This window comes from Tyto alba, unplaced genomic scaffold (assembly GCF_018691265.1).
Source record: "Tyto alba isolate M040663 unplaced genomic scaffold, T.alba_DEE_v4.0 Super-Scaffold_46, whole genome shotgun sequence".
NCBI classification, from domain to species: Eukaryota; Metazoa; Chordata; class Aves; order Strigiformes; family Tytonidae; genus Tyto; species Tyto alba.
Window position 1 is genome coordinate 13938662 of NW_024881322.1, and position 25819 is coordinate 13964480.

Here is a 25819-nt window from a genome sequence, read left to right on the forward strand (position 1 = left end):
TGTGTGGTCCTGGTAAGTTTTCTAGAACTCCTCAAAAGCTTGATGATAACGGATACACAACCAAATGTGGAACATCAACGTCTTCTTGACAAGGCACTTGTTTCTAATGATTCGTCATAGTGCAATTAGGTTATGTAGCTAAGATGATGATCTCAAAACAGGAAAAATTTACTAAAAGGTAGAGAATTACTTTATTGTATTAAAACCCTGAGAGTAAGATCAGAGAATCACCTGAGAATACGCCTAAAAAACTTTCTAAGGGACACGGAGTTTCCTAGAGCAAGTCAACATGCACTAGCAAATGTGACATTTATGTTAAGCACTCACATTTAATAATAAAGCAGTAGTACACAGTGCATTCTCTTTTCAAAATAATAAAAAAAGTAACTCTTTAAAACATCGTCTTTAATGGACACCCTGTAACTTTGACATTGTAAAACAGTTTGCCTGTAGAGTTGATTTAATAATGTTAAATCTAATCTGCAGAACTCAAAAGAAAGCTGAACTGACATTACTATCTGCAGTATCCAGTGACAGAACATAATAATTCAATGGTAAGGCTGCTTTGGATGGATTTATTTTATAATAATAAATTTCACTATGATGCAGGCCATCAGTAATGCTGACGTTCTAGCATGTCTGAAAGCCAGGAAAGGTATTATTAATAGAAGATTGACGGCGTTCAGTAAGTGTTACATTTCAGCAGGTAGATTTTTTTTAAAATTTAGAATACTTTTTTCCCCTCTCTTTTTTTGTAGGAAAAAAAAAAAAATCTAAATGTGATTATTGATATTATAGGCCTGTGGAAAAGGAAAACAGCCCTACCTGTGTAAATGAAACCATTCTGTGCAAGACAAACTGGTGCCAAAGACGCCTTGAAAAAAGCTTTCTATTGTGCTGTCCCTGGTGCCAACAGCCTTTTCTCACCCAACTTTCCTTAAAAAAACCCAACCAATCTATTCTCAATACTTTTTTTCCAGGTAACAAATCACTCTGTACTGTAGAAAAAGAACATCTTTTGGTGCTATTCATTAATGTGTTCCTGAATGGGGTAATACTGCCTTGAAAATGGGCAGAGTTGCTCCCTTTATCAACTTCCTTCACTTGATGTTAATTTTAGCTGCTGGCAGATGCACAGAAACACAAAAATAATGACTGTACAGTTTCAAAATATATATATTTTTGTTAATTTTCTGTAATAATTTTCAACCTATCACCACTAACTTGCTGCTGCTTCTAGCTAGTTCACTAACTCCCACTGAGTGCAGAAAGAGAAACACTACTGCTAAGCGAACTATTTCTTCAAGAAATAGAACGTGTTTTCATAAAATGTAAAGCAGATGCTTCTCTGTGCAAAAAGACAGAAAGGTCCGTAAAGTCCTGGCCACATAAAGGTTAAGCCAGCCACTTCAGAAAAATCAAGCTTACTATGTTTTTAAGTTTTCTGTTCATTTCAAAGAATGAAAGCCTGCAAGCACAAAAAGCACAGAATGCTTTTTGACGTTAATAGAACACTGAAGTAAAAATAAACTGTCTTTTGGATTTCCTGATGGGATTTTAAAGGGTCATTTAAGACTTTCATCTTGAAGGTGACAGAAGCATCATAAATTTCAAAAGCACTGTAGTTGTCTTAACAATAGCATCTACAGAAGAGAGAGGAACATTCCACATACCTCAGAAGAAATCCGACGCTTACAAAATGCAAAAAAATCACTCTACCTGACTCTATTCATGGCCTCGTGGACTGAGATTCTTGTTGCCCACATTGATAAAAATGGGGACTCATGGTTTATGAGACTTTGTCCCTCTGTGATTGCCTCTGTTGCCCTCCCAGGCAAAAAACCCACACGTGTATAGGTGCAGAAGCACACGCATACACATCATCTCGGTCCTGGGCAATGCTACAGACGTACAATGTCTTTATAATCTTAGATGGCATCACCATCAGGTCAGCGCTCCTGAACTACTCACAAGGGCTGCAGCAGGGGAGAATGGACATGATCTTGTGACAATCTGAGACCAGATTCAAACTGGTACCTTTTCTATGTCATGTTTCTACCTTAACACCAAGAATGGAGCCTGTGAGGCTTTTCCTGCCCACAGGTCTCGGCATGAAAGGGTTCTGACTAAAACTAGTTAAGTTTAGTCAGATATTATTTATTATACTTTTAATTATTAGCAATGATTTACCAGGGTAAGGAAAACCAAACCAGCCTTCTCCACATCACTTTGACACCTAACTACAGAAAAGCTCCTCATTAAGGAGCCAGTTAAGGCAGGCTTCTTTTAAAGAACATTTAATTGAATATCCAAAGAGTGATCTTCTGAAAGGAAATTAGGTATTGGTGACATAAACCATCCCTCCGGAACCTGCAGCAGAAACCCCACATCCTTTGCCTTTTCAACAGGTACAGAGGTTAAGCAGTCTGTAGGCCTCCACATTGGGAAAACCTTTGCTTTTGTGTTGAAGAGGATGTATAAAGCTCATAATGATCCCTTTCCATCAACTCTGAGATTCCTTTAAGGTAGTTAATCTGCACCATAAAAAAGTAACCAAAAACTATTTTTGGATAGAAACATGACTGTGCAGGCACATTAAGGCTTTGCTAATCTCTATTACGATTTTGACTTCATTATTACACTTGAATCCCCTAAGTGTCTGTAAGAGCACCTGAAAAGTTGTACTGCACGTATCATTTGTTACACTTTTAAGGTTCCTCTAATCTTGCACAAAGCCAGCTACGAACATAAAGTTGGTATCCTCCCAAGAACTGTCATCCCTGTTGGCATTGCCAGTCACACGCCCCAACTAAAGCACCTGAAAAAAGCGTAACTCACAGAACCTGTTGTTGATAGCTCTCAGGAAAACTACTGCCTAGAAACTGAAGTTTTCAGTGCAGTGCAAAAACTTTAAAACCATATTCTGTTATCGTTTGTGCTTAAAGGAGCCTCAGCTTGGTTCTCTTTAATGGAGCACTCCTTTACTCAGGTCCCGGGGAGCTCTGTGTGTGGCCAGGGCAGCTTCTGTGATGGCAGGCGAGTAAAAGCACACTGCGCTTCGCCGCTGTGCTGAAGAAAACGCAACAAAGGGAGGCACACAGAAGGGAAAGAGGCGTTCGCTGCAGCTTTGGGTGGTGCTTCCTTTCCTCTCTACCTTCGCATGGCAGAGTATGAAAAGGCAGAAAGCCCCGCTCTTGTGAGTCCCTCCGTCTTCCCGCCAGGCCTGGGGCCCTCTTCCCTTTCCTGCTCACACAGCTGCCTCCACTCCATCCTCTCTGCCGAGGAGAAGGCAGATGTTGCCCGGCCTCGCCCTCCCCTGGAAAATCGTGGCGGAGGGGATGGTTGCTGCGACTCGCCGCAAGCCCTCGGCTTGCTTCCTTCCTTCCCCCCCTCCCTCCCGCCCGCCCCGCCGCCGGCCCGTCTCCCCTCCCCGCCCTGCCCCATACCTGGTAGTGCCTCTGGAAGCCCCCGGGCGAGCGCTTGTGCTGTTGCTGCGGGTGGAGGGGGGCTCCGGCAGGGGATTTGCCGCCGTAAGGAGCCGGGTACCGGGGGCTGACGCTCTGAGGCCTGCGCGGGGTCTGCGCCCCCGGCGACGGGCTCCCGAACCGCCCGCCGCCATGGAGGAGCCCGTGGCCGCGGGGCGAGCGGCCGCTGCCGGGCGGCCCGGGCGGGTGGCCGTAGGGCGGCGTGTGCCGGGGGCTCCCGTAGCCCCGCGGGGAGGGCGGCAGCGGGCCCCCGCCGGCGGCGGGAGGGCTGCGGAACCCGCCGCCGCCGCCCGCGTACGGAGGGGTCGGCGGGCGGAAGCTCTGCCGGTACATGGCCCGGCGATGGCGGACAAGGAATAAAACCTGCGCAACCGCGTCCCCCAGCAGGCGCCGCGGCGGGGAGACGGCGCTTCTGGGTGGGTGGTGTCTATTTTGGTGTCTTTTTTTTTTTTTTTTTTAAACTCAGCCAGCCGGAAAGCGGAAAGTTCCGGCCTCAAAACGTTCCGCGCTGGGGAAGGGCGAGGTGAGGGACACCCGGCCGGCAGCGGCGGGCAGCGCGGGAGCCTTTCCTCACGGACTCCGGAGGGCGGGAAAGCGGCTCGGCTAGCGTTAAACAGCGGTTTAAATCACGCTGGCCCTGACGAATTTTGTGCGGTTTCAATCCGGTAGGGAAATAATCTGAAGTAAGATATGTTGGAAAATGTGGAGCACGGTGTGCCTGGTCGCGAAGGTCAAAGGCGTAGCTATAAACCCCGACCTCCGCGTTGATGTGGGTGAACGCCCACGGCAGTACAGTTGATAAAAATCAACAGAATCAAATATAAAGCAAATCGAGTATTTGCCACATTTCATGGCGCTTCAGATGTACTTACTTGTATTCCTTTCTTGTACAGTCTTAATATGTTAGCCTGCAAACACTACATTACAGTAGTCCCAACTGAAAATACAATGGCAAATTTAAAAAGTACTTTTAATGGAATTTTTTTTTTTTATTATTAATCAGTTTGGACTGTCAGCAATTCTTCAGTAGAGCAGTATTTCTGGCACTGATACCTATGCATAAAAACTTTCAGGAAAATGCTCTGTTGGAGAAGAACCTAATGTTTAGCGCCATAAACTCAAATTCTCAGTGTTACTTATTAGCATTTCTGGTCTGTTCTCAACTATGTTAATGCAAATCCTTAACAGGTGAAAATCAGTGAAGAGTAGTTTTTTTTTTTTTTTTTTTGGGGGGGATTTCCATCAGTGCAACAAAGCACTTTTGGGTTTTAGGACGTTGCAATGTGTAAAAGTGAAACAGGCTTTCAGAATAGTAGTGAACAAAACTCAGTCAATAAAGTAAGTGGGATATTTCTATGCTTTGTAAAGACTGCTTTTCTTTGGCTTTAAGCAGGTGGGGTTTTGGGTGTTTTTTGGAAGGGGGAAATGGACTTTCTGGTCTCAAAGAACTCAGCTCTCCACTGTTTTACAACTTCCCTGTGAAATCATGGAGCAATATCCTTGCAGTTTGTCGTGGTTTCGGCCTGATTGACAGCCAACCACAATGCAGCACCTCTCTCTCCCTTCCCCTCCGGCAATGAGAAGGGACAGAGAGCCAGGCTTGGGGTTCAAGATAGGACTGGGATGGGGGAAAATCCCCCTTTTATGATCATGAGCAAAAGGCAGACTCGTTAGGGGAAGAAAAAAAAGAACATACATTTATTACAGACACTAACAACACATAACAGAGTAGGACAGTGAGAAGCATTGCCACATCTTGAGAACACCTTCCCCCCACCCCTCCCTTCTTCCCGGGCTCAGCTCTGCTCCCGATATCTCTACCTCCTCCCCCAGTGGCGCAGGGGCAGGGAATGGGGGGTGCAGTCAGCTCTGCCACTTCCTTCATCTTCGGTGAGGGGAGTGTCCAAAACTTGTTACCCCCTGCTCCATCGTGGTCCCCCTCTCGCAGGAGACAGTCCTCCACAAACTTTCTCTGACTTGAATTCCTCCCATGGGCCGCAGCGTTCCCCACACTGCTCCGTCATGGGTCACTAACTTCCTCCGACTGGATTCTCTCCCACGGCTGCAGCCCTTCCCGAGCTGCTCCGGCGTGGGACTCCCCCGCATGCTGCAATCCTCCCAGCACTGAATTACAGCAGCGGGGCTACCTTTTTCCATGAGACCCCGGCCTTCTTCGGGCACAGAACCTTGATCAGCCGAGCAGGAACGACAGGCTGTAAATCAATGTCTGCTCCACCGTAGATCTTCATGGGTGGCAGGGGGGGGCCGCCCTGCCGTCTCACCACAGGATACAGGAGGGTCTCAGCTCCGGCACACCTCCCCCCTCCTTTCTTCCTCCGTTCCTCCACTGACCTTGGTGTTCACGCAGCTGCAGCAACTCCTCCTCACCAGTCCGACTGCCCGTCACCACGTCCCTTCTTAAATACGTTATCGCAGAGGCGCAAGCCGATTGGCTCAATTTCCCAAACAGAAGTGGAGCTGACGTGGAGCTGGGGGAGCTTCGAGAAGCTTCTCACAGGGGGCCGCCCCGATAGCCCCCTCCCCTGCCACCAAAAAACTCCACCACTCACTCAGCCCAGGACACAGTTCTAAAACAGAGAGAGGCTATACCTACTTACTTTTTTTTTTTGTTAATCCTTTATTGTTCTGTCTTCTCTAAAAGACCAATTTTCTATCTTATTATTTATACCAGGAATGCCGTGTCTATACATGACAGTTTATCAACATAAGCATCTATTCCTGTCTGATGAATCTCATTCCAGAAAAGGACAGCTTCTTTTAATTTAAACTGTTTTCACACTGAAATAATTAGAAATACATATTGTTACACACATGTTGAATTATACTGGGATAGTTCTGCTGACGAATTCCTTCTTGCTGACAAATCCTAACTGCTTCTAGGATTTCAAGCATCTGTGTTATAATTTTCCTTACACATTGCACATCCAGTCAACAAACCCATCACGCAGAAGATTTTCCCTCACCTTTTTCCTCAGCAGACAGGCCATCTGACACGTCACACTTGTAAAGCCTTTGTTATTTGTAATGCTCATTTTTACGCAGTTTCAGCTATTCTTGAAATGCAGCAGTCCTCTCACAGCCTATTTCTCACACATAAATGCTGAGCCTCTGTGAGCTTTTTTTATCCTATTAGGGAGCAAAAAGACACCGCGGCGTTCCTACAACAAGCCTTCCATTCTCCCGTAACACAAACTAAAAATAGCCTGAAAGTACTTAGCTTAAGGAAGAATTCCTTAAAGGTCAGTTCAAGCCAACCCTTCCATGGCTATATACAACTGAAGATAGAGCTTAAAGCGTAAGTAATATTGCAACTTCTGTGAAGCCAAGCTGAGGTAAAGGATTTGCCTCATGAGAGGATTGAACGGCGTCCGGTACAACTGCCTACCTCGGAAGGGCAGAAATACCCCGTTGTGGAGATATTTTGCTTTTAGTCCATCTCAGCAACGTTGTATGCCGCAGCCTGTGCACTGAACTGGGAGTGCAAGTTTCTAGCCACTGGTTTGTCCAGGAACTAGCTGTCGCAGCAAAAAATAACCCACAAACCCTTAGTGAATTTTGCATAAAGTTTTTTATGCAGGAGCGGGAATTACTGCGTCCATATCTGCATGGCACCTCCTCCCTATTTATGAAGCCCGGCCGCCGGCGCCCCGCAGCCGAAGAAAGGCACCTTTTACTGGGGATTACTTCACAGCAGAGGCAAACAGCGAAGGAAGGACCGCGACGCTCCACAGCCGCCCTCACGGCGGGAAAAACCAGGGGCGGGGCCGGCGGGGAGGCCACGCCCCCGCGCCTGCGCATCGCCCCACCCCGGGAGCAATTTAACGCTCCGGCGGGCGGCGCCTGCGCGTTGTGGGGAAGCGCGCACTTTTTCGCGGCGCCGGCCGAGGCGCCCGGCTGTTGCTCCCCTCGGGAGGCGCGGAGATGCTTCGCGCTGGGCTGGGAAGAAGGAGCCGGCGGTATGGCGGCGGGCTGTGGAGGAGCCCGTGCCCTGCCTCGCCGCGCCGCCCCGGAGCCCTCAGCACCGCCTCCCCTCGCAACAGCGGCGGGGCGCGGGGCGGAGGCGCTGCCCCGGCAGGTAGCCGCGCCGCGCCCTCCTCCTCAGGCACCCCTTCCCTCATCTCCGTTAAATGCCGCTGAGGCGGTGCGGCAGACGCGGGCGGCTTGGGCAGCGGTCGGAGCCGTCTCGCTGAGGGAGGGTGGCGGGTCGGGCGGGACGTTAAGGCACCTGAGGGAGGTTTGCGCCTCGCAGCGCTTCGACGCGGTGAGGAGGGGAGCTGGGGGGCTGCGCTCCCTTTTCCAGCCCTGCCGCTTCCCTTCCCCTTTCCCCGGGGACGGCGGGCCGCCGGCAGCCGCGCTCGTAGCGGGGGCGGCCGGTTGTGCAGCCTCGGGTGTCGGCCGGGGCTCGCTGAGGGCGGCGGCGGCGGCTGGACTTTGCGCGGCGTGTGGCGGGGAGCGGGGCGGCTTCAGCTCCTGCCGGGGCGAGGTGGGGGGAAAGCGCCCGCTCTCCTCTCCTAGGCCTGGTTTTTCAGAGGTTACCAAACTTTAGCTTCATACAGTTGTGGTTGTTTTTTTTTTTTTTTTTTTTTAATGAAGAAGGGTAAAACCAAACTGCAATGAAGTCATTAGCCCCCGGCTTTCAGATTTCTCTGTCATTTAATACATAGGAAGAGACTGACAATCGCGTTGATCCCCCTAGAATCAGAGCACGTTTGGAGTTTTGTTTCCCCAGATGGACATACCAAGTGCATCCCTTGTTAGGAGTGTACTTATTGATAGTGAATTAATCTACGATAGAGATGGACTCTATCCTAACTTGCTGCATATATAAATTAAAAAATATCAATTGTGCAATCAAAATAGAGACAATAGACTTATGAAGTGATGTCCTCTGGAATTAGGTGCAAGTGGAAGGGAATGTATTTATTTACTGCTAATTTTCATTGGTGCACACAAGTGTGCTAAGCAGTTCTCTGCTCTCTTCTGTCACTTGCAGGTATAAAGGAAAGGTTTTCTTTTTGAGAACATGGTATGAAAATCTATTTTCTATAGAATGATCTCTGTCTTGGTTGCTGACTCATGTTGCCCAACCTTGGGACAATCTACCAAGTTTAACTAAAGAGTTTAAATCATATTGAGAATGGGTGAATCTATTTTTCATCAAAGTTATTTATGAAAGATACACATGACTGTCTAATTTACAGTAAATTCAAGCATTATGGGAATAAAGAGTTTACAGATAGGTTGTAGTTAGAGCTGAGAGAGTGGATTTTTCTTTCAATCATCAAGTTGCTGGAATAATTAAAAGCAAAAATAGGAGAGAAACTGTGAGCTCACATTATAGAGAATTTAGACCACTGAGCCAGAATTGCAGCAGAAAACGCTCTATGGGAAAAGTTTCACTTTGGGTGTGTGTCTGATGAGATGCTAGAGAAGGAAAATAAAAAAAAAAACCAAACCAGGAGAATACTTCTGATTAATTCTGATCTCTTATGTTTGTGGTTTGGTTTTGTTTCTTTTTGTTCCTGCAGTGAGGGATTGGTGATACTCTGGTACTCGGGTCAGTGTACCAGAACTGCTGTTTCTCTGGTAGTCCAAAGGCTTTCTGTTGTAATTGATTCAGCAAATTAGTGTATTGCTGGAATGTGAATCTAGGTCCTATATTCTTTTGTGAATATCCGTGTGCTTCTAGTTTGAAGAGACTAAGAGGTCTCTTTTTTTTTTCTCAGATTTTCAAAAGCATCTCTCTTCTTTCTTGCATTTATTTGTCATTGTGGACATCGGTGTTATTTATCAGCATTAAACAAACCCTCACAATGGTCTGTCTGTCTCTGAAACAACTGTACTCTCCTGTTCTGTTTCAAGTATAGAAGAGTCATAATCACTGACTGGAGATGTTCCCATAATGTGAGTGATGTAGTAATTGGTAAGGATTCATCAGTCTTAGTTATACAGAAATGAATAGTTTCAGGCTAATCTTAACACTTTATAGGCTTCTCTGAGAAATATCTTCATGAAATTCTGCAGCTCAGCCACAGCTAGAGAACCTGTTGGCTCTGAGAAGTTGCTGTTCTGGTAGTGTATCAGTGAGAAACATGAGTAACACTAAATGCTGGTTCAGGAGGAGACTAAGTGAGCCACTGAGCAAGAGTGCAGCTTTAAAATGTGTGGAAAGAATAGAGGAAGATTGAGCCTTTTTGTTAACTAAAATGATATTTTTTTTTTTTTTAGGGAGCTGTGCTCACCAGTAAAGCTGTTGTTTACATATGTTGTGTAAACACAGAGTAATGTCATTGTGAAGCACATGGTGTGCTCTGTTCCTTAACAGACAAGCATATGCTTAAGTGTTTGCTCAGCTAAAGCCAACTTGAAAAAACTGGGGTTACGCTGGAGGATCTGAGGCGTTTACCTGGCACTAGCACTAGTATTTTCCAACAGGTGGAACTTTCACTGAGGTGGCAGCCCGTGTTTTCCTAAAGGCTTTGAAATGTGCAGAATAGGTGGCCACTCCTAGATAAGCACACTTTCAATGTGCTGCTTGGTCTGCATATTGTATTAACAACCAAAACCTGTTAAACTCAAATCCCTCTGGAGCGATTGGTAAGAATTGAGGAAAATGTCTTGAAGATGAAGAATGGGATGCAGGTGTCCTCTCTGAGAGCAGTAGGGTGAATGAAAACATTATAGCAGAATCCTGGAATTCCCAATGCTGCTTCATATCTCTGTAGCTGCTTTATTATATATCTCTCCCCATATCTATCTCTGTACCACACAGTAAGGCAGGAGCGAGAGTTATGGGGGTGGCTCAGGGCTGGTGGAGGGAGTGTGCTGCAGGTAACGCAGGTGTTCACTGCTGTGTGACTCAGGAGAGGCACCACACTGCCCTGCACGCTATGAGGGGCTGTGGTTCTTTTCTCCCTCCTGTTATATAAGGAAGTTTATGCTTGAATTAATTAATTGTGTGATTTTTTATTTTTTTGTTTGTTTGTGTTTGTTTTTCCCCCATGTTTTACATCTTTCTCTTACCTGGACAAACAATGAAAAGGGATGCTTACCACAAGTTAGCATTGTGTAATTTTTCTGGTGTTACCGGTCAGGTGCCTTTTCTTTTTTTGTTTGGTATGAGACCAGCTTCCAAGTAGTAATAAAATTACCATCCACGCAGGGTGGTGAAGTGTTTTCATCCCTAGCCTCCAATTAAAGACACTGAGTTAGCAGAAGATAACCCAAAGTCACCCAAGAGATAGTTGGCAAACCTGTGGTTTGGACTATGAGATGGCTTGCTCTGTCTGTGATGCTGTTTCTTAGAGCTACTCGGGTTGGAAAGGATGAAGGAAAGGAGGAAAGCACTGATTTCCTAGTAGGTATCTTGCATGTATTGCTGGCGTGGAAACAGAACAACTATTTCCGTGGTTCATATAGTCTGTCTTCAGTTTCGTAACCTCTTTTTTGAAATGCAGATTTTTTTGTGCGTGTGTGTGATGCAAGTGCATGGGTCCACACAGGTCAAAACACTTCCTGAGGATACTGTGCTTCACACTGGTCTGCTACCCATTAGTTTTAGTTTGTGGTGTTTTGATGTTTCTTGCTGTGCTTCTATTGGATCTTTCTTCAGATTAGTCTTTAACAGTTATATGAATATTTGTGGAAGGCACATATAATATCATCTCTAAAAAGTAGCTTTATTATAGAGTTGCAAGGTATTTAGAATAGGTTCTGCAATATTAACCATAAGGTTTTCCAACTTTGAAAGGAACTCCTGATAACCTACCTGTGGAAGCTTTATTATATGTTATTTGGGGAGGGAGGTGAGGGAGGATGATGAGAGGGTCATAAAAACAGTGTTTCAGACTACCAATGAGAAAAGTGTTTTACAAAAAAAAGTCAAGTTACTGTTTTCTGTTTCTTGTCAGGTTCTAGTAATGTAAAGCCATTGGATGGTGTGAAAATTCTTGATTTAACAAGGTTTGTGTTTTGTCTGTAATTTGGAACAGTCTCTCTAGATGCAAATATTCTGATAGGAAAAACTAAGAAAACAGTAATTTTTTTTATTTTTAATATTGCAGGGTGCTTGCAGGGCCCTTTGCCACAATGAATTTGGGAGATCTAGGGGCTGAGGTTATCAAAGTAGAAAGACCAGGTAAGATTTTTATTATCTACTTTAGATATAAAGAAGAATACGGAGTAGTTTAACAAACGGTTGTTTTTTATATTTTAAATAATACATGACTGAGAATGCAAGATTGACAACTTGTGGAAATATTTGGAAAGACAATACTATTTTTATTTGGTGAAGGTGTGATTTGGTGACAGTATGTTTATGGTATTGTGCTAAGAAATGACTAATTTTGTAGCTGTTTGTATATTTTGTTTTTGAGCCAGCCTTTTTCAAGATTTGGGAGCATTTCACATCCTCACACTATTCCTGGTGTGGTAGAGAACTAGTTATTAGTAGGTTTGCTCATACACATGTATGATCTGTTTGCTTTAAGCTTAACACTGTGCTCCATGTAGATGTGTTTTGAGCGGAAGTAGTCCGTCTATTTAGAGAAGAGTGTGAAAAGGTTAAAGTAAAGTCAGGTAACTTTAGCAGATATTAATGTACAAAACAGTACTGAATCATTGCTTGCTGAAGTGCCTTATTTCATCACTCAAAGCTAAATTGATTTTGTTTGAATTGGTTGGACTTTGCTTAGATTTTAAATTGGGCTTGTGAATGCTTAGGGGTATGGTGTTGTTTTTTTGTAATGTGGTGAGAGGGTTAAAACAGGGTTTTAAGTGTTTTGTTTGACATGCAAAAATTGGCAAACAGATCCTTCCAGCAAGTAGTTACATAAGAATTATGGAAAAGCTGTTTTTGCCATTTGGTAATTTGGAATCTTCAGCTCAGTTTCCTCTGAGCGAAAAAGGCTTGGATAATTTTAAATAGAAATACTTTTTACTACTCAGGATTCGAATACTGATAAAATGATAGGCACTTTAATTTTGGAAACAGAAACTCCACTTTCTATTTTCATTTTTATTATTACAAGGAAGAAAGGTAATATGAGCATATAACATATATATGGTTTGTTAGCACTGTTTCTGTGTAGTACTATACATATCTAGTGGGGTTGGCAAGCATTCTGACTGGTACAGTATAAGGTGACTTGGCATACTAAATGAACTTTCTCCTGAGAATAGTTTTAATATTCCAGTACAGTTTCAGCTTGTTAATTAATAATTACCCTGTCAGAGAAATCTGTCTTTGGACTTGTGCAAAGTGAAAGAAAGTTACTTTCTGTGTGAGGTAGCTGTATCTTCAAAGTCCAGGATCTGATATTCCTGTGTAGATGGCGATGGGAGTTCACTGGAAAAGGGAGATTTCTGAATTAGCATGAAAATCTTCATGCTAGTGCTGAAAATGTCTGAGGTTAATGACCTCTGAGTGTGTTTTCAGAGGCAGAAACTTGTGTAGCTCCTTCTGAGTCTGATTGGATTCTGGGTAATTAGCTTCATAAATAGAACTTATTTTTCTGTATTTTAGCTTAACACAATGGCTTTGTTCTTCCACTTAGCACATGCACTTTTTCAGAGTTGTTGAGGATTCAGTAGTGGTAAAAAAAATGCTTAATTCTTAGGAAATAGTTAAACTTTTTAGTTCATAGGGACACACAAGAAGATTTAACGTATAACAAATTACATGGCATTCAGGTTTGTTTGTTTTATATTCCCTGCATTTGGCTTTCAGTTTTATGCATCATTATGCATTTGAGGCATAGCAGCTGCCAATTAAGTCATGTATCTTTTTCTTCGAGTTTCTATGTTTTATGTTTCTCTCTTCTGGTATTACTAGTTTTGAAAAGAGCTGGTGAAGATAATTACACACTTGATATACTAAAAGATACTACATGCCCTATATTTTATTCTAAATAGGAAATACTGAATGTTTGAATGTCTAACAAGTTTTGTGATGTCAACCTATGGGTCATCCTTAATCACTCACCATTGTTTCAAACGTTTTCACTTTTGTGACAAGGCAGAAGCTGCATCAATTTGGTTCTATCAGATGAGACTGACAGTGGTATTATTCTAAGTATCTAGGTAGTAGGAACAGAGCAATGTTGACAACTAAGTATGAAGTAATGGTTTTGGAGATTTTAATTCCAGCTCTTGAGTTTTGTTTTGTGATTGAAGGATAAGGACAGCCTGAGAACTCTGAATTTTAAGCATTTTAGAATGTGAGTAATTGGCTCTTTCTGTGAGAGGTTGTCTACTTTCACAGGAGTATTAATCCATAAAGGATAGTAGCCAGACTAGTGTCCTATATGGGAAGGATTACTGAAATGTTTTGTTTTGAATGGCTTGAAGTGGTAACATACAGAAGAGATATTTTTTTTCCCAAGCTTCTTTCTTGAACCAACATAGTTCTCTGAGGTAATAAACAATACAGATGTTGATGAGTAATTTTGATCTTAAAAGGCTGTAGACTTTGCGTTACCATAGTGTATAGCATAATTTTGACAGTGGCTGTATTGTGTAAAACTAAAGGTCCTTCAGCTTGTTTCTGTGTCTGTGCTGGTATCAGTCCTCTGTGTTCCCTCACTAAGAGTTTTCACTCAAGTGAAGTTAACATGTAGATAAAGTCTAGATATTGTAATAAATTTAGGATTGTGCATGTTTGCTAGCACTTGGGATAATGATTATATTTGAATTTAAATTTAGTTTTAATTTAATTAAAATAGATCGCCGGTCTTTGACATTTAAGAAAGGTTTAAAATAGGAAATGAAATATAAATGTTACAGTGACATCAGTATCTGCAGCAGCTTTCATGCCATCTTGCCTTTCTGGAAGGCAGGAGTGTTTCTGGAAGGGCTGGAGGTGGGGGATTGCACCAGCTATAGCAAGTGCTTCTTTCTGTCGATGTTCTGCAGGGTGCAGCTCAACGAGTTATTGCTGATCAGTGGTATTTTGATGTGTCCAGAGTGTTTCAGGAATAGCTTATTGACTGTGTGCACTGTGTGACTCGGTGCAGGGCAACAGTTTCTACTAAATTCTTCTGGATTGACTAAAAGAATGGTATTGTAGCTCTGCTTTAAGGTAAAAAATACAAACAAAATTATCCCCCCCACCCCAACCCCAAAAAACCAACCCACAAATAAAAACAAAGCAAGAAAGCACAAATATATTGGTGGTACGTGGCTGTTTATTAATATTTTAAAGCCTAAAAGTAATCCCAGCACTAGCAAGCACTGTGCTCACCTGCCTTAATCACATTCACTTCTAGGTGGTTCTTTTGACATAAATAATCTAAAATATGTACCTACATGAAATCCTGATTTTTGTTCTGCCTGATAGATGAAATTTAGGTGGTTTAAATATGATGTTAGAGGAAAACTTTATTCTTTTTATTTGTTGGCAGTGTGATACTGGACAACTACCAAAGTGTAATGGTATTTTTTTCAGGAGCTGGTGATGATACAAGAGCCTGGGGCCCACCTTTTGCTGGAACAGAAAGTGTTTATTTTCTCAGTGTCAATAGAAATAAAAAGGTAAATAGAGCGTGGTACTGAACATTAGCCTATGCTTTCTGTACTTACAACTGAAGGAATAACACTTCTTTTTTCAAAAGAACTCTGTTTTTCTCTTGAGCATTATTCATCATAACTTAAGGCCAATGTAACTATTGCTCCATTATATATGTTAAGAATCAAAAAAGGCTGCAAACCTCTGGTATGGTGTTGTGGTCAGCTGAGGCAAATTAGAAATAAGAGCTGTCCTGCCGCTGCTGAGTTGATGGTGCAAATTGACTGAAAATTCACCCTGCTGAAAGTAAGGGTTCTTTTATTTGAAGATCAGTTTTTTCAGGTGTCTTAGCTCAGCTGACCTGCATCAGCTGGAGCTGGAGGAGAGCAGGCATCATACCACAGTTAGGTTGGTTAAGGCAGCTTGTGAAACTTCAGGTTTAAGATGAAGTTTCATGACATGCTTGAGCTGTTTAATGGCTTGTTGCCACAGAAACAAAGGTTTCTGGTGTCCCCACGTGTGCTTGCAGTGGTCGGTGCTGTGCAAACATGCAGTGAACAGACTGTGGTGCAGCTGGGAGCTGCACATCTCTCAGACTTTTTTGGTGCTTTTCTGATCCATTGGTGAGACAGTTCAGCTTGCTTTACCAACAGAGGTTTTTTTTTTTTACAGGGAGAGGTGAGGTGTGCATGGTAAAATTTACTTACTTGATTTATCTGTGGTGTGAAACTTGACTGTTGGTTATATTTAGAAGAGACTGATAACCACCAGAAGAGTTTTCATATTTTCTTCTTTTTCTATCCCCAGAGTATAGCTATCAACATGAAGGATTCAAGAGGAGCAAAGCTAATCAGAGAGGTGGGTTTTGATAGTGTGCAAACTCTGCCTATTTTGTATTGTTTTCATCCGGAATAATAAAGAATAAACTCTGCATTTCAAGTATTAATTTGATATCTGAAAATTAAAAATATGTATGTGTGCAGTACATTTGTGGAATTGCAGTATGTATCTTCTATACTCTGATTTTTGGACTCAGTGTTCAGTGCAATTTCTAAGTATTTGAGATCTAAAATGTACAGGAAAATGTCTTAAGAAGCTTCAGATCTTGTCAGGAAAAGATCTAACAGCCTAGTGCTTTCCTTTTGCTGTTGCTGTATTTGATCTTGCTGTATTTGGTTATTAGAAAGATTTAATCTGGATTGATCTGATGATGTCAGTGAGCAGTTTACGAAGAGGACATACTGGGCTCCAGTATTTGCAGGTCTTTGAATGTTACAGTATACTCATGACTTTGGTTGCTGTGCAACTTTTTGAGAAATACTGTCCTGTAGGTCAAACTTAATTTTTTTCAGTATTTGAATTCAGAATATAAGGGTCTTCTAAGGGTGATCCATTTTTTTCCATTGAAAAATGAATAAAAGCATCGTATTTCACATTCTGTGAAACTTGTGCTTTGTTATCTCTTTTCTGTTTCTCAAGAAATAAAAAAAAGACCTGCTACTTACTAGTGCTGTGTCTTTAGCCCAGCAGAACTAACACATCGAAGAGGGTGATCTGGCTTCTGCTACTGTTTGTTTCAATATCAGTTCCAATCACTTTTTCACAGTGAGACTTTGTGTCCTGAAATAAGTGGAATTTGTCCTGAAGTATTTTATTGTTTGTAATGTTGCAGGAAATGTAATTAGATGAAGTTGTTCGATACTTTCGACCTTTTCACTGTCAGCTATGTAAAAGACACTTCATATAGATACCTTTGGAGTTTATAAGCCAAGGATTCTGCAGTGCCTTTTCACTTTGCAGAACAGAACCATTTATTGTTGATTTTGAAGCTGTATGTTTATTTTCTAAAGGCTTTGGAAACAGACACTGTAATTTGGAGTAATTTTGCATGGTGTAATACAGATGTGTTTATGTATAAAATAGTCACATTCTAAATAAGGGCTATAAAAATTGTTCCCCTCTCATAAGAAGACTACCTTGTTATCTGACCTTTGAAAATGGTGGAAGGAAAAATTACTATATGCAAAATGTCCACTGATTCCAGGTGTGTGGGCTGGGCCTGTTCGAAGAATTAAAGGCAGCTGGTCCTATGAGTCAGGATGAGCTGGAGAAAAGATGTCTTCAGTTTAAGCTGCTTATGTGATTGCCACTATTTGTGGTTAGGAAGTTCCCATTTTCTCATCTTGATGTTTGTGCAGGAAGATTAGTGCTTGATTCTGGTTTTAAATGTATAACTTTCTGCCTGCAATATGGAGAAGCTTTTAGCTTTTTATGGTTTGTGGATCTGAATGGCTGGTGACTTAAGAACTTGCAGTATAACCTTTGTGCCTGGTTGAGTTCAAATCCCATGTAATTTTACAATCAGAGCAGCAACTTTCTTTTCCCTCGTTTGTCATGCAAGAGTGGCATCCTCTCAGTCAGGTCAGTGCTGGGTTTCCCACCCTTCTCCTGTAGATAAGATGTCTTATACCACTGTAATGTAAAGCTGTCATGATGAAGATAGTATAGCTGACAGTAAGGGTACTTACAGACAAATGCTTCCTGCCAGCAGAAACACTTTTTCCTGTAGCTTGATGTCACTGAAGTAGTCAAGCACGTGTGAGAATTACTTCCTAAGATGTGATGTTATGGAATTTCTAGTGGGAGAACTAACTCTGTTAAATACCACACTAGCTGTAGAAATGAGGACATCTCCTTTGACAAAGCAACTTCCTATAGTTTCTATCCTTTATTAAAATTGCATTCATAACCACTGCAGCTTTCTGTTCCTTAAATCAATGGCATCCCTATCTGTGATAGAGCAACGTTGTGGACTGAAGTGATGAGACGTTATTGAAATGTGATTCAGCTTGTGGAGTTGTTCATCATTCTGCTTGATTTAGAGTGATAGTTTTTGGAAGTATTTGGTGCAGAGGTCTTGATGCTCCATTACTGCATCTCAGATGAAACCAGAATACTCTGTTTGGAGTTCTGTCAAAAAGAATTTGTAAAGGGAAGTTATCTATAACAGGCTTTTGTTTTCAGTTGTCTCCTGGTAACATCGGGACACGTGTATAGAATTGAGTGTTGTTAAGCTATGTATTTGTTACTATGAAAAGTAATGTTTATGTCTGTAAAGTAATTGATGTCAAGAAGAAATTCCACTTCGTGATGCTGATTACTCATAGATGAATATGAATTGAGTCCTGAGCCTAAGCCTTATGAAGAAAAGTAACAAGGTTATAATATTTATATTAAGAAAGGTAATATGGTTAGAATAAACTTTCTTTCCCCACGCTTGTAAGTTCCATATAGGTAGAAGAGGGCAAATCTCAGAGTCTAGAATCATATTAAAAACAAAGGAGTAGAGAGTCTTCAGGTATATGACAAAAGCACAGCCTTAACTCACTAGTATCAAGGGAGCTGAAGAAATCAGGACTCCTGGCTGCTTTTCTTCCTTTAGCCCAGTACTAAAGACTACTTGTCCAGGGGTCTGCTCTTTCATAATTACATGACTCCCACAAAATAAGTCTTTGGTCATCTTTTTCAAGTTTCTTTATTCTGTGTCACTTTAAGCTTTTTCCTCCTTCAGAATGCTTTTGGCTCACTGTTAACTGCCTTCCAAATATTTGTACGTATTACTGAATCAAAATTTCTTTTTCCTCTTCAGTGACGGTTTGTGCACTGGTCCCATGCTCTGACATCCTTCTGTTGTAATACAGCTTAGTATCTCTTTAGAGCATTTTTTAGCAGTTACTGTCGGAAGCTCATTTTAGGAACCCTGAGCAGACCTTTCTCCTGAGTATTTGGCCTCAACTAATAAACTTTTCTATATATATGGCACTCCTTCCATTATCTTCAGCTGGTAAGTCAGAGTGTCTCATGCATGCTCTCCCACTTGATATTCGCACTGTTCACACAAATAATGCACACAAGTATGTATGTGTGTGTGTTATACACATGTTTATGTGTGTATGTATATTTTCCTCTGTGTGGAGTTTTTGTAAAAAACAACAAAAAAACCCCTGAATTCCCCAACCAAAACTTCTGAAAGGTATGAATAGTTTGCTTTATCAAGTTAGTAGCATAATTTATTTGTTACTTTTTTCCAATTTAATGGCTACTTTGGCATGCATGGTGCCTTTTTTCTTTCCTGAGGTACAGACCTCAGGAGTCGAGCGTATCGGTGTCCTACCTAGAATACATAGTACTCCAGCTCAGGTCTGTGTTGTATCACTCTGTTAGTAGAGGTTAAAATGCAAGTGCAGAGTATTTATAGGACGTGAAGTGTGAAATTTCAGTTGACAGTGGATTTAAAACCCCACTGAGACTGAAAATACCTTTGAGTTCTAAGAACATACTGTTTGTTTGGATCGGAGTGAATCCAGTTCTCCACACTGGCACAACCCTGGGTACATGTGCTTGGTTCAGTGAGCATCAAAAGAAGCGCTATAGGCAGCCTTCTGCCCTTATGCATTAAAGACTATTTCCAAGTGTCACAAAAACTTCAGTGGCAGAGCTGACACAGCACTTGTAGAATGTCTTGAAAATTCATGTTTGTTTCTTTGAGAATATATCCACTGCTGAACTGGGCCTGAGTCATTGAATCCTCACTTAGCCCTGCTGTCATCCCATGTCTGTTGCCAAGCCCAGAGGTATGGTGCTTTATGTTGCAGTACTGCGTGTCACGCTTTCTTCCTCAGTGGCTTGTAGGAAATGATAGTTCTTCAGTAGGAGATGGACAGCAACTCGCAAACTGTTTTAGCCCATACAATCACTGCAAATTGGATGGATTATAAAATCCCAGTGAAAGCCATAAACAATTTGTAACTGATTTTTCTCTTGAATGAATTAAGCTAAGGTTGTAGCATTACCAGTTGGAAAAGTATTTATGTATGGACTGTGAAGGATTTAAATAGAAAATAGAAAAGCTTTATTTTTTCATAAAGGCATACCATTAAAGAACAAATAGCTTGCCCCTGTTGCGTTGCCCTTACTTTACTTTGGCAGCTTGATTTGCTGTCCTGCACAGAGGATTAGGACAACTGTAGATCTGACCTACTTCTGTTTTTACTAGAAAATGCTTTAGCTCTGTGGAAAACTGGATCTTCTTGAGAACCTTCTTGTGACAGAGGCCTATTTTTTAATAACTTCCATGAAGTTATGTTCTGTTCACTTCTGTGGAATAATGAATTAACAAATGAGCCAGCTGTCAACATTGAAACCTGGCAATGCTTATTAAGAATCTGGAGACTGTTTCTTATTTTACCATAGTTCTGTAGACTATAGACATAGCCACTTTAAAAATACTTAATGACATATTTTAAAATGCATCTTTACAACATACTGAACTTAGTTTCTGTAAATGTTACTCATGTCTCTTGTGCATCCAGTTAAAAGATTCATAAGTTGTGTGCTGCCTTGTCTGAATAAGAATCAATTTTCATCTTTCCTGTTAAATACTTGCTGGCTTGGCAGCTTATTTGGCCATAAATTCAGTGGAACAGACAACCTGCTAGAACTAAAATGCTTGTGATTGCTGTTATGATGACATTAGTTTATAGAATCTGGTCTAATATACTGTATATATTAATCAGACAAGGACATGGTAGTTTCAGAGAATGTGACTCACAGCTGCAAATAGCATTAACAAACTAAATGGTTTAGGTTATGATTAAAAATGTCTGCACAAACCTGTCTGGGAATGGTATATTAAATTCCTGGGGGGAGGCAGAAACTAAGCAAAAAAACTACAGCTCCCGCAAGGCATACCTCTTAACATGTAGATCCCTTGGTTCAGTTGTTCTTAACTATTCTTATTGAAACATGTATATCTAGAACTTTTATAAGAAGAAAAAAATATAATTTAAAGCCTATCAAGGTTATATGTTGATCATAGAACCACAGAATGCTTTGGGTTGGAAGGGAACTTACAGACCATCCAGTGGCACCCCCTGCCCCAGGCAGGGTCCCCTTCCCCCAGCCCAGGGTGCTCCCAGCCCCGTCCAACCTGGCCTTGAACCCTTCCAGGGAGGGGGCACCCACAGCTGCTCTGGGCACCCTGGGCCAGCGCCTCGCCCCCCACACAGGGAAGGATTTCTGCCTCACATCTCATCTAAACTACCCTCTTTCAGTTTAAAACTTACCCCTTGTGCTAAACCTATACTCCTTGCTAAAGAGTCCCTCCCCACCTTCCCTGCCCCCCCTTTAAGCCCTGGGAGGCCACTCGAAGGGCTCCCCGGAGCCTTCTCTTCTCCAGGCTGAACCCCCCCAACTCTCTCAGCCCGGCCCCCCAGGGGAGCTGCTCCAGCCCCCCCAGCATCTCCGTGGCCCCCTCTGGCCCCGCTCGAGCAGCTCCGTGTCCTTCTGCTGTTGGGGGCCCCCGAGCTGGCCCCAGCACTGCAGGTGTAAAGGTGATAATTGCTTGGTAAACTATTGTCAAGTCTTGGGAATCTGATGTGATAATGATGATATAACTATATTATAGATTTTTGCCTAGTCTCTTCAGGATTGTGACAGTCGACTTTCTAGATACATATCACTAATACGTAGTTTGCAGAGATAGACAGTCTGATGGGCCAAAAAATATCTCTCCAGGTTTGTAAGTTTTCTTTTATCAGAAAGGCTGGAGCCATTTTGATTAGTGAGATTTCTAAATTAAGTTACATGAGGAGTTTATTGGACTTTTGGAAGCCCATTAACAGATCTTACTCATCTTTTTCTTTTCTAAAGCTTGCAGCGGTGTCTGATGTTTTTGTGGAAAACTACATTCCTGGGAAACTGGCTGAAATGGGTCTGGGTTATGAAGACATGAAAAAGATTGCTCCTCACATAGTGTACTGTTCAATAACAGGTATTTTAATTTCAATTACTTGTGTTCATTATTTCCTTTTTTCCAGTCAGCTTGTTATAAAAGTCATGTGGTTATATGGAAGTATATTATTTTGATGTTGGTTAAGATAAATTGAAAGACTAAGTGAGTTTGACTGTTCCATACAAAAACAGGTATAGAAAAGTTGGGAGGCAGTAACCATGTCAGCAGCTACTAAGTTGACTGACAGTGGCATTACCATGCCAGCCTGGCATGTTCCTGTTGCCTTCAAAGGAGCCAGGTTTGGCTGGGCTCTTGGATTTTGCTTTGAACTAGTCAAAAACTCAGATTATCTGTTGCTATTTTTTTCCCCCCAACAGTTCTATTGTATTAGTTTACATATTGCAGGTTTTTGATCTGGTCATCTCAGTGTTCTTTATTATCCTGATGCATCTCTCTCTTCAGAATTGTGCAGTTACATGTTCATGGAAGTTTTACTTTGCTACAGTCTATTGCCTGGTAACTGAAATGGTAGGAGAGTTGTAGATATATTATAAATGCTGAGAAGAATGACAAGGAAGTAGACATATGCGTATCAGTAATGGCATACGTGTAAAAATAATTTGAAAAAATGCTCAAAAACAACTCAGTCTTGATCAAGCGCTAAATTTAAAGGATATGTGCATGTAAAGTCTACTGTTAAAATAGAATTAAATGAAAACACAAAGTTACAGATATTTTTAGACTGGTTTAAAATCTTAGTTATAAACATGTTATGCTTCTGAATTTCTGAAATAAATGGCTTTGGCTTTTTAGTTACTGGGTACTGATGTCATTTAATAGGAACTAAATAGCTTTTTAGTCTGTGACATATTTATCATGTTTGCGTGGCAACTGTCTGAAGACGACAAGAGCAGAAAGGCATTTATATTCAGGGCTTGCTGAGAATCTCTTCGTTTAAATACATTTTTAGGTTGGTCAGTGGCTAGTTACCACAGTGTTTTTCACATTTGCTTGTGCATGTAATCTCACAACTGGAATCTGTCAAGTGATTTTTGCCCCGTTTTTTTGTTTAGTTGCTGTAACCCATAAATGATGAAATAGAATAAAAATTATATCCAAGCAACAATTTATGTGAGACCTTTGATTTGATGAATCTGTTTTTCCATTCACACTACATTTCAGCTTTTGAGTGCTTTTGTATTTTACTGATAATAGACCAAAACCTTACTTGAATTGAGGGCCTAAGGAAAGATACTATTTAATTTCACAGAATCATAGAATTCTGTAGGTGGAAAGGACCTCTTTAGACCACCTAGTCTAACCCCCCTGCTTAAGCATGGTCAGCTACAGCAGGTTTCCCAGGGCTGTGTCTGGTTGGGTTTTGAGTATTTCCACAGCTGCTCTGGAACAACCTTTTCCCAGTGTCTGATCACCCTCACAGTAAAAAAAGTTTTCCCATGTTCAGGAAAATGCCCGTGGCCTCTTGTCCTGTCGGTGTGCGCTATGGGGAAGGGTCTGGCTGCTTCTTATTTCCCACTGGGTATTTATATACATTGCTGAGATCCCCCAGAGCTTTCTCTTGTTTAGGCTGAAGTCTCACCTGTCTTGCTCTCTCATCGTGTGTCACGTGCTCCAGTCTCTTTGTGGCTCTGTGCCTAACTTACTCCAGCAAGTCCATATCTGTCTCGTACTGGGGAGCCTAGAACTGGACACAGTATTCCAGATGTGGTCTTACCAGTGCTGAGCAGAGGGGCTTCAACCTGCTGGTGACACTCTTCCTAATGCATCTCAAAACACTGTTGGCCTCCTTTGCTACAAGGATGCATACTTTTGTATGTTCTGTTTAACTGTTCCGTAACTTCCTCCACTGAGGGTAAGTCATCTTGCTGCATACTTTTCCTGTAGTCTTGGACTAGGACTCCCAAGGGCCATCCTTCCTGGTAAATACCAAGGCAAAGAAGGCATTAAATACCTCGGCTTCCTCCATGTCCTTTGTCACCACTTTCCCTGCCCCATTCTGCAGTAGGTCTATGTCTTCCCCAGTCTTCTTTCTGTGGCTGGTTTGCTTGCAGAATCCTTTCTTGTTCTTGGTGTCTTGTCAAATTCAACTCCAGGTCAGCCTTGACTTTTCTAACCATATACTTGGACGATCCAACAGCAGCTCTACCCTCTTTTGAGGTCACTTGCTTCTGCTTCCACCTCCTGCATGCTTTTATCTTACTGTCAAAACAAGTTGGGCGAAGATCATACAGTTTTGCTCTTTAAAGCTTTGTGTGACACGTTGTTTACACATGATGAGAAACACATAAGCATTAAATACATAAATATATAACTAAAGATTTTTATTTATTCGGGGACTATGATTGTTTGAGGTTGAAGGTGTTTGGGAGGTAAGAACTAAGTGGTGTTTGTCAGGCACCCGTAAATCAGCTTGGGATCTTAAATGATGGTTGCTTAAGTCTTGGACATTCAGCAGGTGACAAGGGACATCTATTTAAGGATGATGCATCTTCTAGGAAAAAAGACGTAAAATCTCCAGTACCTTTAAAAAATAAAATAGGCAGATGAGAAATCAGTTATGTCCAAGGCAGGAAATAGCAAAGCCTCAATGTGAACATATTAAAAGAAGCAACCAGACTAGGACCAAATGTACGTTGGTCACGGAGAGTGCATGATGATGGTACTTGGGCAGTAAGTTTTCTTTTTGCACAATTGGGCAGAAAAACTGATTTAAGAAGAATGTTTCTGTATGCTGTTGTGGGGAAGGTTTACAGAGTTTCCATACTTGAGCCATTTTCTGCAAGGGATCAATTTGAGCAACTTTGTTAATTTGAATGTCCAATAGAAAAGGCTTTTAGAGCAAATTGATAAATGAATACTTATAAATCACCTATAGCAGTATATCTGAGCAAGGTGAACTTTCGGTCTGATCCTGTTATTAAGACATGTCATAACTTTGCTAGTGGAAACACACACACACACAGAGAAAAGTGACTGAACATGCCAAGTTGTTTGTGTAAACGTAGGAATTCATTCACTTTGCTTTTCTGAAGCAAACAGTGGACCTAACTGGCAATCATTTGCTTTTGCAAGGCACCTCTCACCCAGGTTGCTTGCTAATCATGGTGTTGAAGTGCTTTTCTTCTGACTTCTTGGATGGGGAGGCCTATTAAAAATAGTGGGGCTCTGTGCACAGATACTTGTCTGTAAGCAGTGTCATGGATGTTTTAGTGTAAGCATTGCGATGTTTGACCCCAAACCCAGGTGTATCTAAGTTGATGTATCCGGCTTGGATGGCTGATTTTGTGAGAGATAGGTGCAGAAAGCAGGTAAGTGCCTTGTGAAGGGCTGTCAAGAAGTGCTCAGTTCCCCTGACTCGAGACAGGAGCTGTGTTTGTGACAATGTAAGAGGACAAGGATTGGTTTTAAAGTGGAATGCACTGCGATGCACTGGATCTAGTAGGTTCCTGAGAACTCAGGTGCCCTATTTCAGATAGAAAGAGACTGAGAACACCATTTAAGTTTTTTCAGTAATGCCACAGAAAGCTATGTGTATACAAAATGCCTAGCTAGGGATATGGAAAATATGAAGGAAGATCCCAAGAGAAGTATTGTTTGTCAGATGTGAGAGATGTGCTGGCCTAGAACATGGAATTAAATGGACTAGTTGTCTTCCCAAATGTTGAAAATTGTTGAGACAAATGATCTTGGTTATAGCAACCCCTTTTACATCTAAACAGTGGGATTTCATCCATCATTTGTCATCTCATGTCCGGGCAGTACAAGAGATAATAGAAATGTGTTAATTCTCAAGCCCTTTGCTGTTTGCGAGTCCTGTGAAGGATAACGGATACACAACGTGAATTATGTTCTGAGGTCTTGGAACAGAGGATCAGAATGGTTTATGCTGTTTAACTCGGCCAGTTTTCAGTATGCTTTTTTAAGGGTTTATTTTATGTATCATAACGATTGTTAACAGACAAAATAATGTTGGTCGTTGCTAATGACTATCGTGAA

The 25819-nt window shown here is 41.9% G+C and overlaps 2 protein-coding genes across 10 annotated transcripts in view; one reads left to right on the forward strand and one right to left on the reverse strand.

Moving 5' to 3' along the window:
* The window catches only part of LOC104368711 (M-phase specific PLK1 interacting protein), a 28307-nt gene extending 24435 nt beyond the window's left edge, over positions 1-3872 (reverse strand). For both annotated transcript variants that reach the window (XR_006166818.1, XM_042806315.1), the window contains exon 1: positions 3447-3872. Coding sequence is in view for 1 of the 2 variants with exons in the window: in XM_042806315.1 (XP_042662249.1) it covers positions 3447-3818 (372 nt within the window). In the remaining variant the exon portion in view is untranslated. The remainder of the gene's footprint in view (positions 1-3446) is intronic.
* The window catches only part of SUGCT (succinyl-CoA:glutarate-CoA transferase), a 332431-nt gene continuing 310441 nt past the window's right edge, over positions 3830-25819 (forward strand). For 4 of the 8 annotated variants that reach the window (XR_006166817.1, XM_042806307.1, XM_042806309.1 and 1 more), the window contains exons 1-6: positions 7369-7581; positions 11417-11468; positions 11570-11643; positions 14950-15035; positions 15817-15867; positions 21721-21841. Coding sequence is in view for 7 of the 8 variants with exons in the window: in XM_042806307.1 (XP_042662241.1) it covers positions 7428-7581; positions 11417-11468; positions 11570-11643; positions 14950-15035; positions 15817-15867; positions 21721-21841 (538 nt within the window). In the remaining variant the exon portion in view is untranslated. Of the gene's footprint in view, positions 3902-3932; positions 4151-7368; positions 7582-11036; positions 11046-11416; positions 11469-11569; positions 11644-14949; positions 15036-15816; positions 15868-21720; positions 21842-25819 lie in introns of those variants that run through there. The other 4 variants (XM_042806311.1, XM_042806314.1, XM_042806312.1 and 1 more) reach the window with 4 other exon arrangements.